At 35.0% G+C, this 19,870-nt stretch overlaps 2 protein-coding genes across 2 annotated transcripts; one reads left to right on the forward strand and one right to left on the reverse strand.

The window, feature by feature from the left end:
* Positions 1–365: 365 nt before the first annotated feature.
* Tpr2 (Tetratricopeptide repeat protein 2) lies at positions 366–9,532 on the reverse strand. Its single transcript, XM_034972764.2, has 9 exons — positions 9,324–9,532; positions 8,452–8,702; positions 5,704–5,902; positions 4,668–4,806; positions 4,431–4,548; positions 3,924–4,341; positions 3,298–3,382; positions 2,987–3,080; positions 366–2,093 (listed from the first exon to the last, which is right to left on the reverse strand). Exons 1-9 carry the CDS (start codon positions 9,389–9,391, stop codon positions 1,981–1,983), a joined length of 1,485 nt encoding a protein of 494 aa, XP_034828655.1. The 5' UTR covers positions 9,392–9,532; the 3' UTR covers positions 366–1,980.
* A 1,247-nt stretch (positions 9,533–10,779) lies between these two features.
* LOC117985970 (dolichyldiphosphatase 1-like) lies at positions 10,780–13,872 on the forward strand. Its single transcript, XM_034972775.2, has 6 exons — positions 10,780–10,996; positions 11,085–11,185; positions 11,728–11,906; positions 12,437–12,664; positions 13,374–13,508; positions 13,620–13,872. The coding sequence occupies exons 1-5, from the start codon at positions 10,900–10,902 to the stop codon at positions 13,504–13,506; spliced, it is 738 nt and encodes a 245-aa protein (XP_034828666.1). The 5' UTR covers positions 10,780–10,899; the 3' UTR covers positions 13,507–13,508; positions 13,620–13,872.
* The last annotated feature ends 5,998 nt before the right edge of the window (positions 13,873–19,870 follow it).

The raw sequence follows: 19,870 nt of genomic DNA on the forward strand, positions 1-19,870 counted from the left end.
CACCAGGAGATAAAGCAATGGGCAAAAATAAGAAAACTGAGAAGTCCGAAACTTAGTTACGAGAAGAAACAATAATATAATAATATTACCTCTATTATATTTATTCCTCGCTACATATTACATTTTTCTATAGGTATTTTACTTTTAACAATTTACAATAAACTATGCGATATTTGTTTTATTAACTTTATTTTATTTCTTAAAATGCCTTTGCAATTTTCTTTAAATGACTTACAATGTGAAACCGATTTAGATGCAACAAAATTCATAAATTTTCATTATTACTTTTTGGATATTCATATTATTCATTAAAAATAATTTTTAACCGTTTACTATACCGTTCAATATGAAATTAAACAAACGTGTTCCTTATTAAATATGTATTTAATATGAATTTATCAAACATGTTGCAACTTTTTAGCTATAAATGTTAAATACCTTTTTTTTTTTTTTTTTTTTTTTTGAGGGGGAAATCTTCTTAAGATACCCAATCAGGTTATGTGGGATTTCTACCCACTAAAACCCCCTCGGTGGCCCTCCTCAGCGCGTTTTTGAGAGGCTTCGGGAACTCTAAAGAACGTACGCCGGTGCCTCTCTCGCGCGACGCCCGTTGGACACATCCTCGAGAAAGTGCAGCCACTCGCGACTTCGAAGTCCTAGCGCCAGGGACTAGTGGTTTAACTGATCAGGACGTTGATCAACGCCGCCCTGATATCTCCGCCTTCAAGCAGGATCAGCGCGCTCGCGAACCCGCTCGGCGGCCTCCTTCTTGAACATTACTGTTTCACAGAAGGAGACCACTGCCCGCCATGCTTCATTGTCTTCCAGCATTGCCGCTATGACGGCCGGTGGTGACAAGTCTCACCCTATGCAGCCGACCAGTGTGCACCGCTCGGGCTCCCAGGCAGGGCACTCTTCAAGCGTGTGCTGTGCGGAGTCCCTGTCCTCTTCACAGTGATGACATCGCGGGGTAATCTCGCGACCGATCCGACACAGGTACTCACCGAAACAACCATGTCCGGTAAGTACCTGCGTCAGTCTGAAGGTTACGCTGCCATGTTTTCTCCCCAGCCAGGCTTCGAAGTTTGGTAGAATGGCACCGACAGTGCGTTAACGTGCGTTTCTCTCCTCGTCTAAACGCTTGCGCCAATTTACTAATGCTTGCCGGTGCGCTTGCCGTCGCAGAATTCCGGTATTCAACCCGTCTAAACTAAATAATTTATTTATTTATTTAATTTACACTGTTTCGGAAATTCGCCAAAATAGAAAACAATCCAGTCCAAGATTATCTCCAGTAGATCAATTTCATACCTACTGACTAATATCAAACCTCTTTTTTCATAAAAATGCTTGTTCAGTTCTATGTAGGCCACCAAAACCACAAATTATTATAGTTAAGAAATAAAATTGCATTTGATTTTAATCTAAGTATATTAAAAATTTACTAATACATACTTACTGTGATCAATTAATGGAGAAATCTTAACAGTCATTCGTATTAATTAATTATTATTTGGCAAAAGTTCATATGGCAGACTGTATTTTATCCTAATCATGAACGGTGAGATTGTGATTTGTATTTTAGAATAACAATCATAGTTTTTCACGTTATAACTTTTTTATATTATAAAACTAAGTAATTTATTAAATCAGTCAAAATAATTGTGAGTATCATACGCAATATATAAAGAATAAATATGTGTTATTAGTTTTAGTCAAAGTTATACTAATAATATTCATTCCTTAAACATATTAAGGCAAGGCAAAAGAAAAAAATCTACATTTATTTTTGGTTTATTTTGGTATTTTTAACGGTCATGTGATGTTACTTTTCTATGTTAAGCTTTCTATGTTTTGACGAGAACAATAATCTTGTTTTCGATAAATATGGAATGACGGATTTAGAGATGTATTAAGTATTTCTTTATTTTAAGATCCATAGTTTTCGTTTTGTTTGTGGAAAGGTGTTTACGACTTAATTTATCCGAATTGGAAGCTGAATGCAGACCCAGGGAAAGCACTTCCAGCACCGAAGTCGAAATGTTGAGCGCCGCGGTTGAAGTATGTCTGGAAGGCCATGTTTGGATCCATATCTGAAATTAAATATGAAAAACTGGTCAAGTACATGTCTGAAGTCAATCAATCATTCTTTATTTGCACAAAATGCAGGTTTACAAAATGTTTTTAAATTCACTTATAGTATCACCACATTTGACACACAATGGCATGCAAATATCTACTCACTTGAGCTCATATGCTATTACAACGTAACTATTTAAGTTCAATAATATTTAAATATTTCAATGGTTCAAAAATTGCCTAAACTACAACTTACATCACGTCACATATGACATAATAATAACCTATAATAAATTAACAAAGAAATAATCAAAAGAAATAGTCGCATATAATATTATATTATCAGAACATGAATAAGGTAGAGTTCCACAGTCGTATTTATAATCCTAATAGTTTATTCCCGCGACTTCGTCCGCGTAGACTACATATACAGTATACTTCAAACCCCTATTTTACCTCTTTAGGGGTTGAATTTTCAAAAATCCTTTCTTAGCAGATATGTCTACGTCATAATATCTATCTGCATGCCAAATTTCAGTCTGATCTATCCAGTAGTTTGAGCTGTGTGTTGATAGATCAGTCAGTCAGCTTTTCCTTTTAAATATATGCAGATTATTACTTAAAAATAAGAATAATCAGAAACAAAATTATAATTTTTTCTTTAAATAATTATGAGTGAATTTGTTTCTGCCTTTAAACGCAGCCGACCGACGCGACGCATCGACGCTTGTTTCACGCTTAAGACTTAAATTTAAATCTCTGCCGCGTGTAGTTATAGTACGCGACAGGTCCAGATAGGCAATCCGGGAGGTCGAGCGCGGGTGTACGGGGCGTCTCCCCGCCTCATACCCCGATAGCCAGCTCAACCTGTCGCGAACTACAAGTAGGAATATGGTGGAGCACTGACCAGCCAGGCCGGAGCCGTCGTCGTCGAGGTCCTGTCCGCGGTCGTAGCGCACGCGCTTCTTGGGGTCGCTGAGTACCCCGTATGCCTCGCCCACCTGCACAAACAAACACAAATCATTACTAATACTATACTAATAGCATTGTGCACGCAAAGTACTACTAGTCGGAACACGAGGCGTATGATTTCTCAAAAAAAAATAGAAACAAAAATTCGGATCGATTTTATCCATATAAACCCTTTACCCTATGTCTGAGAAAAAAATCTATTCCTCTTGCTCTGAAATGTTTTACGTAATAAAGATTGCTCCTTACCTCCTTGAAGCGTCGCTCCTGTTCGCGCTTCTCCACGTCCGTGGCACCCGCGTGCCGGTCCGGGTGGTGCACGAGGGCGCGCTTTCTGCAATACGCACATCATTTGCTATTATGAAAGAGAACTATAAATAGGAATCCGGTTCCAAGGACTAAAGTAAGGGTCCAGTCTCCACTTAAGCGGAGAGATACTTTTTTACGTTATCTGTTGAGAATCTGCCCCCCGATTGTGTAAGAATAACCATTTCATCGCTATCGCAATTGTCAAGGAATTCTGCCCTTTGATTGGTTGATTCGCTGTTTACATTTTTTTACAGCCAATCAAAGGGCAGAATTTCTTGACGATTGCGATAGCCATGAAATGGTTATTCTTACATTGATTGGTATGCTAAACATATCTCCCCCATTTTGGTTGATATCAATTTTTTATATGTATACAAACGTAGCACAGTACGCGGCACAAAGTAATGTACATCGACCTTAAGAAAGAGATTTGTAGAGCATTGTCTCTGTCGTTGAGACCGACAAAACGTCACATAGTGACAGAGACAACGCTCTACAAAGCCGAAATATCATTCTAAAGGTCTATTTACATTACTTTCTGCCACATAGTGTAGGTAAGTACGTACCTATAAGCTTTCTTGATGTCATCATCGGATGCAGTTTTCTCAACTCCAAGAATTTTATAGTAGTCTTTACGTTTAGATTTTTTAAGAGCGATTTTGGCCTCGTGTAATAATTGCTTGTTTTCTTTGCTCTTGTCGATTTTGTATAGTTTTTCGTAATCCTTGACTGCCTCCTCGTAGTCTCCAAGTTCAGTGTAACATTTAGCGCGTCTGAGTAGCGCCTTCACGTAGTTCTCGTTTAGTGCTAGAGCGGCTGTGCAGGCTTCGGCGGCTTGTTTAGTTTGATTTAATTTTGAGCAAACTGTTGCCTTGTTAAAGTATAGTTTAGCGTTCACTTTCTTATTTGTTTTATCAATAGTTAACGCTTCGTTATAAAGAGTTAAGGCTTCCTGCCATCTGCCCATTTTGAATGCTTCGTTACCTGTAAACAAATGATATACCATAACGTAACGATTATTACTTGAAATATAAGATATCAATATGTATAATATAAAGCTATTTAAAACTAACCTTCTTCTTTCTTTTGTTTCAACAATTTAGCCTTTTTGTATGCTGCGATAGCCTTTGTATGATCGGGTGCAAGGCGAAGAACTTGCTGGAAATGCTTAAAAGCTTGCTCGTCTTTATCCTGAAAGTATGAAAACAAATAAATAAATGAATTCCTTATTATTAATAAAAATACGAGCGCCGCTCGCAAGCGAAAACCTTGCGAGGTAATGACCAGAAAATTAAAATACAAGTGCATACCTCAAAATAAAGGCACAATCCTCTCACGTAAAGTGCTTCAGTGTCAAAACTATCGAATCTTAGGCAATCGTTGGCTATCTCTTGTGCTTCTTGACATCGCCCAAGCAGAGCCAAGCACTCGGCTTTCATGAGTTTAGCCCTGAAGAAAAAATATTCAGTATTTACTATACATACCCATAATATTTAATATACATATCCAGTCGTCGTCGTCGTCGTTATCAACCGAAATACGTTGGACATAAATGTACAGTACGGGGTAGAAAATATTGTACATCGACCTTTAGAAAGAGAGACAAAGCCGAAATTTCATTCTAAAGGTTGATATTTCTTGACGGCTACTGCAAGGTAACCACACGCCGCAGTCCGCGGTCGATCCAGCGGCTCTCTATGACTCCTATGGGGGCTTACTAATGCTGCGCTTTCTAGTGCGAGGCCCCGCCCCTCCCATTGCGACTTGGGCAGTGTTGGTTACTCTGGATCTCCACATTTCGGATTCGATATTATAAGCTAAGGAGCAATATTTACATGAACTTTATCAAGATGTTGACCACATCCTTGTATTATGGAGATAGTGCAGCATAATAGATAAAACAATTACATAATGAATGGTTTTAAATAATGAATATTTTATGTTATATATGTATATTTTATGTACTTTGTGAGACAGCTTGGTTCCAATACAATAGAGATTTTACAAGAAGCTCAATTTTGCAATTGCAGAGAAAAGGACCACCTTCACGATAGCGCGACTGGGATAGTGGAAATAACTGGGCCCAAGGCCAGGCTCAGTATGACCCGGCGATGGGTTGATGATGATTAACCAAGACAAGCAGTCAAAGTCAAAGTCAAAGTCAAATGATTTATTCAAAATAGGTAATTAATAACGCTTTTTGATGGTCAGATGTTGGATTTCTAAGATATAGTGGTGATAATTACGCAAACTTAAAAAACTAAAGCTACGAGGGGCAGTTGGCGTGCATTGAGGTTGGAGATGATTATGACGATGATGATTAAAAAAAGGAAAATAAATAGTTACCGAGAGCTGGCGGGACTGTATTCAAGGCACCGGTCCATGCAGAAGACCACGCGGCGGTAGTCCTGCGCGGCCATAGCTCGCTGCGCGTCCTCGTGTAGGCGCCGCAGCGACTCCAGCGCGCTGCGCTCGTTGGACGCGCAGTCGGCGCCGCCGAGCGAGCTTGCGCTGTTGACGGCTTGCTCAGCTCCGGATATGTCACCTACAAAGGGACATATTTTCTGAAAGACCTTCTAACCCACAATCAAATCAAAACTGAGATATTTTTTTTTCATTTATTCATTATAGGCGCACGCTTGACCACGATCACACCTGATGGTAAGTGATGATGTGGCTTAATATGGAACGTGTTTGCCTAGAATGTGCCTATTCACTCTTGTTTTAAAGATACCCGGATTGTAATTGGTAGGAAACACTGATCTCGGAAGAGTATTCCAGACCCTAGCCATGCGTATAAGGAATGATGACGCAAAGCGTTTCGTAAGCGTAGATGGAATGTTGACGACATAGGGGTGGAAACTCGCCCGGCGTCTTCCTACCACCGTAGGTAGAAAGGTGAAGGACAAGATCGAACAGCTCCTGAGCACACTCTCCAAAATATATCCTGTAAAACACTGATAGGCCGGCAACCTTACGGCGGTTATCAAGACTCTGAAGCTTCCCCAAAAGTGGTGAATCTTCGCCTAGAAGTCTCCTTGCACATTATGAAAAAAAACTATTCCTATATCCTGATTGCCCAATACACATGTCACCCATACAGACTTTATTAAGTCTGCTTTGGGCAGTCCTTTGCACAAGTGACTAGGCTGCTGGTTGATAAACCATACTTTTGACATGATAATTGATGCATGGAGCAAATATGGCGTTCTTTTTAAAAGTTTATGCATTATTCTGTTTAACTTTATGAATCTCTGTATTTTAATTAAATTAAATTTAAAACATCTTTGTTGCTTAATACTATGACAAAGAATAAAAAATACAGGATATGCTTAAAAACAAAGGGTGGTTTAAGTATTTTTTATTGTCTATAACATAATATATTATTGGTATGTTGACATAGCTAATGTGCTGGACTTGTTTCTTAGATTTAACATCTTACTAGTATGTACTTATACATTATGCAAATAAGGTGATCAGCATGCTTGCGTAGGTGCATATTAACTCTTGATTTATATTAATTTTAAAACACAATGACTTTTGGTAAAACCTCTTACCTACGTAAAGTGCTTAGGAATTCTTTCTCTAAGCTTTTAAAGTTAATATAATTTAAAAAGATTTATTTAGTTTTATACTAGTTGATGCCTGCGACTTCGTTCGCGTGGAAATAGGTTTCAAAAATCCCATTGGAACTCTTTGATTTTCCAGGATAAAAAATAGCCTATATCACTCTCCAGGTCTTCAACTATACCCATTCAAAAATCACGTCGATCCGTTGCGACGTGATTGAAGGACAAACCAACAAACTTTCTTCAAGTCAATTAATAGAAAAGAATCAAGCCAAAACTCAATATAGAGTGATAAGATAATATACTAACATACTTGTACCTATTTGATAGTTAAGTTCATCTTTATCAACAAAACAACTCTTTTAATCAAGTAAATAGTATTATTCATTAACTCAGATGTCTCAGAGTAAGCTATGACTAATGACAGATAACTACTATTATGATGCAACCTCATTTTCTCTTTTGTTGACTCACACTCGCCCACATAAACTGGAATTTGTTATGCTGTTATTATCAATCACACTTTGATTCTATAAAATAAATAATAGGATAAGACGTTAGACACCAGTCTGTCCAAAACTGTATTCTGAATAGATGATTAAAAGGTCTTGTAATTTTAAAAATATCAACATATTTACTATAATGTTGTGTAGGTAACTAGTTCATTTTTTTAATAATTTTGTATTTAATCAAATAGTTTGATGGTATTTTTAAAATAAGCTTGTTTAATAGTAGGATGTAGGTATAGTACCTCACTACACAAAACAATTAGTCCATCTGAAGTTGCACTAAGAATTAAAACACCAGCCTGGCTGTGATCTGCTTATGTTGGACTACTTATTTTGCACACACTATATAGGTTATGACTTTAATGAAAACACCAAAAAGCAGTAATCGTAAATACTATTAGATTATTTTCTTACAGTATAGTTTTAAGTTTGTATTATATAAAACAAATTTCTTTACACCTTTTACCTTGACTTGAATTGTGAAACTAGTCTGGTGTTTCATTTTAATGCAGCCGTGACATTATTTAAATTACAAGGGCTAGTTACTAGCTACATTTCACTGAAAGTCGAGACTTCCCAGGCAGAATGCTACTACATTACATTACATATTATAAAATTAACTATTACTGGGTACACTATGAGGAATGAACGATCTTCCACATAGTGTGCCTGATAATAGTAAATTATACATATAACATATTATAAGTGAGAAAGTAGCCTGCCTGCTAGCTTTTAACAGCCCATCCTTCCAATTTTAACAAAATTTGACACAGACATAGCTTGCATCACAAGAAGCACATGGGCTACTTTCCATTCTAGAAAGTCAATGAATTCCCACAGGATTTTTAAAAACACAAATCCACGCAGAATAAAGATGCAGTAGTGAGCACGGAGCAATAATATAATAGTGGTGTTTTAATATTGGTGACGGAATTTTTGCCTATGTAATCTATTGTCGATGCAAAAATACACAAACATTACTTTTCGTGTACAAGAAAATGAAAAATCAGACCTACCCAATGCAATATAGCATTTCGCCATTCGTATGTAACCTTTGGTGAATGTGGGATCAAGGGCGACAGCTTTCTGTGCATCTTCAAGAGCTTTCTTATACATATTAAGCATCATATAACAAGCAGCTCTGTTGCCATAATATGCAGCATTTTCGGGACATAATTTTATAGCTTCTTCATACATGGCCAATGCACCCTTATAATTTTTAACCTTGTACAAATGGTTTCCACTCTCTTTTTTTTCTTCAGCCAGTCTGCGAAATTTGAATGTTAATTTAGACATGTATTTCACTTGATTTTCTTTTACATTATTCATAAAGAAAACAAAACTTTTATTATTTCAGTAGGTACTTCAGGAAAGCCTCAATAGCTCAACGTGTGAAGGAGTGGACTGAAAACCGAAAGGTCGACCATTCAAACCCCGCCCGTTGCACTATTGTCGTGCCTACTCCTAGCACAAGCTTGACGCTTAGTTGGAGAGGAAAGGGGAATATTAGTCAATTAACATGGCTAATATTCTTTAAAAAAAAAAAAAAAGTATTATTTCTTAAGGTAGTACTTATATCTATTTCAAAGATCAAACATGATTTATATGATATGAACACAGTCTCTGTGAATTATTTTAAATGATAGGGATGTTATTAGATCAAAACCGTGCTTTCCAGACGAAAATTTTCATCCAAACTACCCTACGTTCAAGTGTTCAGTAGGTTGTTGTCCTGAAAGTAGGTCACGATTCAGGAAGATTCAAGACTTATTTAAACAGTGTATTCATAGAATTATACTCTGACTGCTATAGTTCAATGCTTAAACAATATAATTTATTGTTGAGAATTAAGAATTGGGTGTACAAAAGGTCAACAAATAAATCATACCTGTCTGGACTTTTAGGAATAATATCATCAATTGTGATGTACATATCCCCTACTTCCGACTCTGCCATTTTCAGTTTGTTATGAATTGTGATAATAAACACGCGTTTTTTCACTTAAATTCCACAAATCTTTCTTTATTATTTATATGGTAGATTACGGAACCACAAAATATGTCAAAAGAAAAATGCCAAGGCAAACGGCGAATGGAAAAATGAAAATTCATAGACAATATTTCTGGTCGGTGGACAATACAAGCCGAGACGCAGTACCGTAGACTGAGTAAAAATGTCTAGACAAAAGAACGTTTGCTTTCTCATTCACACTAAAAAGAGAGCAAAGAAAAAGTTACTAATGTGATAAGCAGAGACGCAGCTAACCTATTTTTTGTCCCTTAACGTGTAACCGATTTTATTCAAGGAATACAACTTTAGTTGCATAACAAAGTTTGAGAATTCGTGGCGTCATTGTATTTTTCATTAGTTATTTACTTGTTTCACATAAAAAACGTTGAATACAATTAATATTGTTGAGCGGTTTATACATATATTGACTACTAAACAATGGTAATTGTCGTGTTATTCATCGTTACGTCGTGCTATCGGTACCTCACACGCGGTTACACAGTACTTTAGTCTAGCTTTTTTAATCAGTCTACGCGCAGTACAGACCAGCCTAAATAAAAAACTCGTTTGGATTTTATCCAGTATGTTGTACAAGTCTCTCCTTTACTCGTTATTAGTTTTGTAGATAATAAAAAGAGATAGCTCCATATATTTTCTTGCCAGGTAAACGAGGGTAAATTCAAAGCTACTTCTTAGTATAGAAAGTCATAAAATGGGGTTATCTTAACATAATATATAGTGAGACATAAGAGTTCAGACAAGGCTCTTTTAGCGCGTGGCGAAAATCAGAACTAACGCCGCCCTGTGTCCCCTATGGTCTCAAGGCTATCTATATCTTGGCCGAAGAAATTGTATGTAAAAGTTAGGTAGGTACTTTACTATTTTAGTTACTACTAACGTAGGTGTATTCCTATGTCGATGATCTTGGCACTTGAATGTCATTGACAGGGGTATATAGTAGATAATCTATGGACAGGGGGCAGTGTTGGAGAACCGTTATATTATATCCACGAAATCTATGTGGAGAACAAAGGCTTAGAATCATAGAGATATTCAAACGTATTCTAGTATCCAGTCTGTGGTTAGTTACTGGTCTGTGGTTAGTTGTATGTTATTGATCTGTGGTTGTTACCACAGACCTGAAAACCTGCTTTGATCAATCATTATTACAATCTCAATGTGATTGGTTGAATTTGTGCGATTCTTGTTGCAACAAAATATTGTAGCCAATAGTGAGCGAGTATCAACCAATCAGAGGTGATTGCGATCGTGACATTGTAGCTGTCATTCTACCGCAATCGCTGTAGATTATATACCAAAGGGTTGTCACTTGTCAATTGTCACGGTTGTTGATTTTTCGTTTGGGGAAAAAATATTATAATATTATTCTAAATGCTTAAAAATGGATTGAATAAATGAAGTATTCATCAGTTTTTATGTAAAAGGGAGTCATAATGGAAAATACTGCATCGCCTGTAAATGAAGATTTTTTGCATAATGGTGAAATTGAATGGCAACCGCTTTCTCTTACTTTGGTTGAATATCCAAAGGGTACAGTACAGACAATTTTATAACTTGCACTACTGATTATAAAAATGATTTGCATGATTTGTGGACGAAATATTGTTATTTGTTTCAGGCGATTTGTTAGGCAAATTTTTTGCCTTTACAAGTTTAGCTCCATTTGGAATTGGTGCTGGCTTTGTAACACTAATTTTATTTCGAAGAGACTTACACACAGTAAGTGCTAGATTTTTTTAACTCTCTATAACAAGCAAGAAATTGACTAATCTCGCCTGATGGCAAGTGATCTCAGTATGGCTAATTGAAGTTGTACACAATCTCTAAACTAAAACCACAGATTGAAATGTATTGCTAACCTTTTCATGATGTTCCACGTAGAGAAGGATATCACTAGATTTAGATGGAATTGGCGACATTGAACTGTGGTAGTCTCAGATGGACACTAATTAATTTACAGTGTGAATGGCAGCTTAAACAAATGCATCTAATCGGTTTCTAAGCATTTTAAAGGTATACTGGGTAACATTTTAGAATTTTGTACAGGTGAATGAAAAAAACCAATTAATTGTTAAACCCAATATTAAGTAATGATATGTTTAACATTACCTACTGTAAGAAAAAGTGCCTAAAACAATCATTACAACTTACATTATTTATTAGTATTTACCAGGAAGATGGCACACAGTTCACACATTATACACACACACATGAGTGTGAGTACACTTTTCAGTAAGTAAAATGTTTTGTCTTTCTTACAGATAGCTTTCTTTATCGGAACACTTATCAATGAAGTGTTGAACATAATATTGAAACACATAATCTGTGAGTCGCGGCCGCTAGTCCGGGGCCACTTGTATAATGAATATGGAATGCCGTCATCGCATGCTCAATTTGTTTGGTTTTTTAGCATTTATGTACTTTATTTCTTCATTATAAGGTAAGAAAATTAGAATCTCTTATCATCATCAACCCGTCTCCGACTCACTACTGAGTACAGGTCTCTCCTCAGAATGAAAAAGGTTTAGGCCATAGTCTACCATGCATGCAGATCTTTTTAATAATATTATGGAGAACTCTCAGGCATGCAGATTTACTGACGATGTCTTTCTTCACATTAATGATATTTGTTTTAAACGCACATAATCCAAAAAGTTATGCCCGGGATCGAACACTAGATCTCCCGAATAGAAGGTCTGTTTTGTCTACTGTCTTAACCACTAGGCTAAAATCGTATTATAATTTACTCTAAAAATATCACTTGCTTTAATAGTGAAAGAAAACATCATGGATTCTGCACACCTGAGAGTTCTCCATAATGTTTTCAAAGGTGCATGATCTGCCTAAACCCTTACCATTCTGTGAGCAGACACATGCTCAGAAGTAGGCTAGATGTTGACGATGACAAGTTAAATATGAAGAACATGCTAAGATGATAAATAATACCACAATTTTTCCATTTGGTTTTAGGTTGCATCACATAAATAATAACAGCATTATATCCGCACTATGGAGAGTTATTATAGTAGGTAGCTGTTTTACTCTTGCTTTAATTGTATGTGTGGGAAGAGTATATCTTCACTACCACACGACAGCGCAAGTAGTTGTTGGTAGTATTGTTGGATTTATATTTGCCACTGTGTGGTTTACGGTGGTTCATAGAATATTAACGCCGTTTTTCCCTCAACTGGTATCTCTGTAAGTATTGCTACGTAATTATTATTTATTAATGACTGGTTGATGCCTGCAACGTCGTCCACATGAATTTAGGTTTTTTAAAACTCCGATGGGAACTCTTTAATTTTCTGGGATAAAAGTAGGTTTCATCTCCAGGAATTTGACTATACCCATGCAAAAAAATCACGTTGATCTGTTGCTTCGTAGAGACTTAATTGAATGATAAACCTACAAACAAACACACTTTCGCATTTATAATAAGGATAGTGATTCTAATGAACACATTCACATTTTGTAAAATTTCAAGCATTTAATTGAATTTTCAGCTTTTATTTTAGGAAATCGTTAAGTGCAGTTTTTTTCTTATATCTATGATATAAAAAAAGAAACGACTAAATCAACTTACAGCTCAAAGCACTGGGTCTAGAAAGTTGAGATTTTGCATGTAGATGTTCTTTGTAACATAGATCTTCTAGGCAAATACACTCCCAACCTCGACCTCATTATTGCTTTTGTGATTGTCGTCAAGTGCAATCTTGCAATAAGAAAACACCCTCGTTTCAGAAATGTTTCATGAGCGATGCCAGACTGATCAGTTAATTGATGTTTAATTGCTTAGATCTCTACCTCTATATTACTCTATATGTCCTTCTGATTGACAGCTTCCAAATCATACTTAATTTTTTCATGTGATCAAATAAATAACATTATCCTGTTATTTTATTTCCAGCAAACTATGTGAAATGCTTATGATAAGGGACACAACACTGATTCCCAACGTGCTATGGTTCGAGTACACGACATCGCGGCAGGAGGCACGCACGCGCGGCCGTAAGATGGCTGCCCTCAAGCCTACCCAATGACGGTAAATATTTTACACTGTTATTTCATTGTCTAACAAGTACAGCTAAATAATAAATTTATAACGCGTACGCTGATCAGTTGCGGGCGACATTAAACAATTGATGGGCTTTAGGTACGCCTGCGCGCGCGCATCGTGCGCCGGCGGCAACGCGCGGCTGCGGGCGTGACGCTTCCTGGCCGCGGGGGTCATCGCGCTACTTGGCGGCTTCGTTATATCTAGATTAGAGACAGGCTCAATACTGACATATTGACACACATTTGTTTTAAGTTTCACTATCTTGTTATGGTTGTTATTACTTATTATTTTTCTTACGTTTCATTCTATACAGTGTATTCCGCTTATAATAAATCAAGTCAAATGACAATCGTACGTTACTTATTTCATAAGTGCGTGTTCACGTCAAAAGTGTCGAAGCCGTTCGGCACCAGGGTGTTTCAATTTTGGTTGACGTGAATGGCCACTTGAAATAATTGTTGATTTGAAAAAAAATAGGTAGGTTTTAGTAGAATAATAATAAGTGTTATATAATAATAAAATACGAGACGCGCCCATTTCAGCGCATTTCGTGGCAATTTATTATTATAAATCACAGAAGTGGCAAGGCAACATTTTTAATTTTTATCTAACTTTGGAGACAGACTTTGGGATTTTGAATAGAATAGAATAGAATGTTTTTTTATTCATGTAAACTTTTTACAAGTGTTTATGAATAGTCAGGTAGTTTTAATTTACCACTGGTTCGGAACGCCGTTCCCACCGAGAAGAACCAGCAATGTGTGTATTGCGTCCCGTCTTCGCCACTCATCACTTCTGTACAAACTGCACCATATGTTGTAAATAATTTTTCAAATAATTTGACATGGATCCACGACATCGTGGATGGACGACAGCGTCCTTGTGAATAGGCTACTTGACAATTTTTTTAAGTTGGTCTTAAATGGTTAATATTTGTCCTATTATATCAAAAAAATTAACACTATATTTTTTTGCGCCCTAAAAACCGTAAAACTTTAATTTAAAAAAATATTTTTCTTAGACAGGTGAAAACACTGTCGGCCATGTTTGGCCGATAGATTATCTGTGCTCTGACGTCATGCATTTGTAAACAACAGTATAACCCTGTGGTTAACAACAGTATAACCCTGTGGTTATACTGTTGTTTACAAATGCATGACGTCAGAGCACAGATAATCTATCGGCCAAACATGGCCGACAGTGTTTTCACCTGTCTAAGAAAAATATTTTTTTAAATTAAAGTTTTACGGTTTTTAGGGCGCAAAAAAATATAGTGTTAATTTTTTTGATATAATAGGACAAATATTAACCATTTAAGACCAACTTAAAAAAATTGTCAAGTAGCCTATTATAACGAATATCTTTCGAAACTGTCGTTGTGCTTTTACTCAGTTAAGTACATACATATTTGTAAATTCTTACAATATACAGTTGATAAGTATAAAATATATAAGTACAACTTTGCAACATGTATGTATAGAGTATTTTATAGACTATTGAGTATTAGTCAGCCAATACTCTCGACATCATATATGCTTCCGTTATGATTAATAAATAAAATATAATAATAAATAATACACACACAGATGAGACACATAGGTAACGATAACGAATATGTACATACCTACAAGTACCTACTTTGGATGATGGGCTTGTAATAATAATTCATCTTATTAATAATGTAATATGTAGTTTGATATTCGGCGACTACACAAAGTACTTAATACGGTAGCTTATATGTACGAAACATCGATAGTAAAAAATATTTTACCTTATTAATTAATAAGAACTGAATTGAGAACTCCCTCTGTTTGAATTCTGTTAAAAAATTCCAATAATCTGAAAAATTTTGAAGTGAAAAGTTTTTGATTAAGGTAGGTATATTAGCCGAATAAGTATTACAAGACAATGGAGTCCAAATATTTGAAATGAGTTTACTGTACGACGTTCGTTTGAATTAATCTATACCTAATTCTTTGTCAAAAATTAGGCCTTCGTCTAAATAGGTATATAAAAGGAAAAAGGTGACTGACTGACTGACTGACTATCAACGCACAGCTCATACTACTGGATGGATCGAGCTGAAATTTGGCATGCAGATAGCTACGAGTATTATGACGTAGGTATACGCTAAAAAAGGATATTGAAAATTCAACTTTAAAAAATTCAAATTTAAGGGGGTGAAATAGGGGTTTGAAATTTGTGTAGTCCACGCGGACGAAGTTGCGAGCATAAGCTTAGCTAGTCTTCCTATAATTGCATGATAAGTTATTACAACGGTCAGACTATCAAATTAAAATAATTTCTCTATTCAAATTATATTGATAAAAAGTATTGATTCAAAGTAAAAATAAAAAGCGCATTATTAATATAATTAAAGTAAAATAAATAGATAATCCCAGTCTACTTCATAAAAAATGTTTGTCATAGTAAAACTAGATCTTGCTAGTAAAATAATAAAATTAATTGAGGCTATTTATATGGCTCATTACTAGATTGAACTCTGTAATTTATACGAAAACAAGATCATAGTTGGAAACTGTTTTGATGGCGTGTAGTATACTCCTATTCTATCTACGACCTTGTTCTATGAAATTACAATTTGAAGCATTAAAAATATAGGGAACAATAGATAGTAAATAAAAGATTGAATAACTGCTCTAACGGTCTTTACTGGTAATGATACAAATTATTGAAATGCTTCGATGTTAAATCATTATTAAATAACAATAAAATAGTAATTTCTGTATTAAAAAGTTAATAAAATTTTGTATTTATTGTACGTGTGGCTGCAAAATTAGTAAGTGTAATAAATTAAATAGGTGTACCGTACCTATTGTGTTGTTCGATTAATATCCAGTGAATTAGTTGAAATAATATTTATGTTTATACTAAAAAAATTGCCATTTTAATTATGAAAGAATTTAATTAAAATTAAATATTGTATTAGGTTGAATTACTTTGTTCTAATTGGCAGCATTGTTATACGCGAAGCTTGGTTTTTTATTGTTGTTGCCATAGAGTTATGATACTAGGTAGTTGCAGTTATTAACTAATTTGTAAATATGTGTAAGGTCGACCATTACTAGAAATTGAGAAAAACTTTGAAGCACGCTGGAAAGCATTATGCTCATACATTTTGTACTAGATCCCGCAGAATTATGATGGATCGGACATCCGCTTCTGATGCTCACAAACTACAGCGTGAGTGCGACAGAAGAGTTTTCTGTCAAGCAATTTCTGATAATGAACTGCTGGCTTAAGACTGCGTCCACGCTGCAAAGCACAGAAAGGCGCGGACGTAGGTCATGATACACTTAGGACGAGCGAACGTTTTAAATCAGTTACTTGAGATAAAGTATCAGTCGAAATCATACACTGAGCTTAATATTGCACAGACAGGCATATTTGGAATTGCGTTTTTTTAGTAAAACAAAAACACTGCATGATATAAAACATGTTCAAAAAGTAAGGCCAAGAAAGCCGCATTTCAGTCTGGACGCGGTTGACTAGTTATGATAGTGTAGGTAAAGTCATCTTTAAGGTTGTGTCTAGAATGTTAGGTGTTATGAAACTCAATGATACTCTTCCATTTAACGCGATTGTTAAAATAGGATAGATTTGATAACTAAAGATATTTTAGTCATAATAACCTACCCTATAAAACTGATTTATCTCTTTTGTTTTATTAGGTAAAAGAAACATACAACAAGTTTGTTATCTACACTAATATTATAAAGAGGAAAACTTTGTTTGTTTGTTTGTTTGTTTGTTTGTTTGTACTGAATAGGCTCAAAAACTACTGGACCGATTTTAAAAATTCTTTCACCATTCGAAAGCTACATTATCCACGAGTAACATAGGCTATATTTTATTTTGGAAAAAAATAGGGTTCCGTAAGATATTTGGGTTTTTCGGACACAAGGTGTAAAAAATCAACCAGAAAAGTTACTTATTTTGCGTACGCTGCCTAAACTATAAAAGATAGAACCATAAAATGTTCTAATTAATTGTAGATCTTATAAATATCTACAAAAAAGTCCGCGACACACTATACCCATCTATGTCGAGTGAGGCACAGCAACCATTTTTTTATTTAAAAATCTTGAATTTTTTTGGACTACATTTAAACGCGTTTATTTTACTCATGCTATTAATCCTTATCAAAATAAATGATTTCATCACTAAGAACAGTTTATGGAGATAATATTTGGTCTTTGAATGATTAAAATTGGACGTTTGGTTTTGAAGTTATGGCGAAATTAAAATATTACGATTTCTGCTGCACGGCCCGTTGTATTATATTATATAAAGAGGTAATGTCGTTAAGTTTGTTTGTAGGGGGTAATCTTTAGAACTACTGAACCGATTTTAAAAATTCTTTCACCAGTAGAAAGCTACATTATTCCTGAGTGACATAGGCTATACGGGATCTTTAAAAACCTAAATCTACGCGGGCGAAGCCGCGGGGATCAGCTAGTATTTTATAATCTGATTTACGTATTTAGATCTAATTAGATTTACGAATCTAGATTCTAGACCATATCTAGACACAAATATTATTGTTACTAGACTTGAAAATGAAAACTGACTTAAGTACTATATTTACTTTAATCAATGACTAATGTACCTATATATATATAATATTTTGTCAAATAACAAATAATGAAAATATGCCTTCACTTGAAATTTTAAAAATAACATGTATCTAGATGAAGATAGAACTTATTTATAATTTGTAATAATTGAGGTCCATTTCAGCTTCGTGGAATATTCGGCATTTGGCTTAGCGACGCAAATAAATAATTATTTATATTGATTTTTCAAACTGATATTCAACAGGAAGTCTTGTCGAATATTCAGCTTGTGTTTTGGCTTTAAGTTTTGATTTTGGACTAACGAAGGTCTGGCACGCAATGTAATAGTTTCATAAATTCATACTTATCCAATTATAGGCATAGTAATTAGATAATAATATAATGGACTAAGAGACAGCGCGTGCCAGACCTTCGTTATTTTATAAAAGCTGAAAGTTTCTCTGCGTATTGTCCCCAACACAGGGAGGAACGTTGGTTTGGATCATAATGGCTATGGTAGATAACAGGTAATAAAGGTGTAAAAAATCTTACGTCAAACTGTCTAACTAGGTATAAAGTTTTTATATTTTCTTCGGAATAGTATTAGAAATCACGTCATGCATTGCCAGACACTTAGTATCGTGGCAATCCCCTGCCAGATACCCTTAAACTTTTAAACTTTAAAGGCGTCTGGTAGGGGTTTGCTAAAAAATAAAAAAAAATTGACTTTATAGGTACTTTGACGTAAGATTTTTTACACCTTTGTTACCTGTTATCTCCCAAAGCCACCATGACCTAAACAAACGTTCCTCCCTGTGTTGGGGATAATACGCAAACTTTCAGATTTTATAAAATAACGCAGGTCTCGCACGCGCTGGTTCTCTCTATTATATTTACTTTAAGTTCCAAAATCTATGATCCTCTCTTCAAAAATGCGGTAGTAAAAATAATGTGTTTGATTAAAAAAGCTTTACCTTAAAATTCGAGAGTTCGCTATTTCTAATTCGTCAAAAGCATTTTGTATTAGCACTAGATTACTTTGACTTCGCGTGGATTTACGGTTTTAAAAGTTAGAATTTTTCAAAAAAAATCCTAATAATTGTAAGTAGATACTTATGGAATGTAAGGTTTAAGCCTATAGGTTTACCGGTTGGCTGTGCTTTCTGTCAGTTAGTCACAGTTAACAGTTTCATTTCATTGGATAGATATTTATTTGTATGACCGCACAAGACATTATTGGAATTAGATGGTTCATGATTGTTTTCATTTTCGATGCCGCTTCGATGAATAGATATTTGAAATCATCTTCAATTGCTGATAAAGTAATGATATTTGCGTTGTCTTTCACGAACAATTATTCATAATAGAGATGAACCGTCTAATTTTGTACTTAAGAATAATATATTAAATTTATCTAATGATATTACCCAGAGTAGCCTTGTGAGCCAAATAAATAATCTGGATACCAAATGAAAAATAATATTATGAATGCTTAAAAAATAATTATATTTTTCTCGGATACAATATTTTTTTCATTTATTTCCATATTATCATGAATAATTGCATTTAGAAATTTATAAGAAAATGTTAGCTATAATTTATATGCATATTAGCACAAGCACATTACAAAATTCGAAAGAGTGCACGAGAATCACTGACTGTTTATATACTTGGGTCTACCTCAATGACGAGAATAATTATTATTATTGAACTCACGACCTACTGAAAATAGTCGCTTAAATTTTAAACATTAAAACTTATATTAATCTA

The sequence above is a fragment of the Maniola hyperantus genome, chromosome 1 (assembly GCF_902806685.2).
Source record: "Maniola hyperantus chromosome 1, iAphHyp1.2, whole genome shotgun sequence".
In the NCBI taxonomy this organism is placed as follows: domain Eukaryota; kingdom Metazoa; phylum Arthropoda; class Insecta; order Lepidoptera; family Nymphalidae; genus Maniola; species Maniola hyperantus.

What these genes read in the sequence shown, in the direction of transcription:
- Tpr2 (XM_034972764.2), bottom strand. Translation starts at nt 9,391, where the DNA reads ATGGCAGAGTCGGAAGTAGGGGATATGTACATCACAATTGATGATATT. An exon ending in GACATCAAGAAAGCTTATAG is followed by an intron (nt 3,383 to 3,923) that starts GTACGTACTTAC and finishes TGCGTATTGCAG; the next exon opens with AAAGCGCGCCCTCGTGCACC. An exon ending in AGGAGCGACGCTTCAAGGAG is followed by an intron (nt 3,081 to 3,297) that starts GTAAGGAGCAAT and finishes TTGTTTGTGCAG; the next exon opens with GTGGGCGAGGCATACGGGGT.
- LOC117985970 (XM_034972775.2), top strand. Translation starts at nt 10,900, where the DNA reads ATGGAAAATACTGCATCGCCTGTAAATGAAGATTTTTTGCATAATGGT. An exon ending in TTCGAAGAGACTTACACACA is followed by an intron (nt 11,186 to 11,727) that starts GTAAGTGCTAGA and finishes TCTTTCTTACAG; the next exon opens with ATAGCTTTCTTTATCGGAAC. An exon ending in TTCCCTCAACTGGTATCTCT is followed by an intron (nt 12,665 to 13,373) that starts GTAAGTATTGCT and finishes TTTTATTTCCAG; the next exon opens with CAAACTATGTGAAATGCTTA.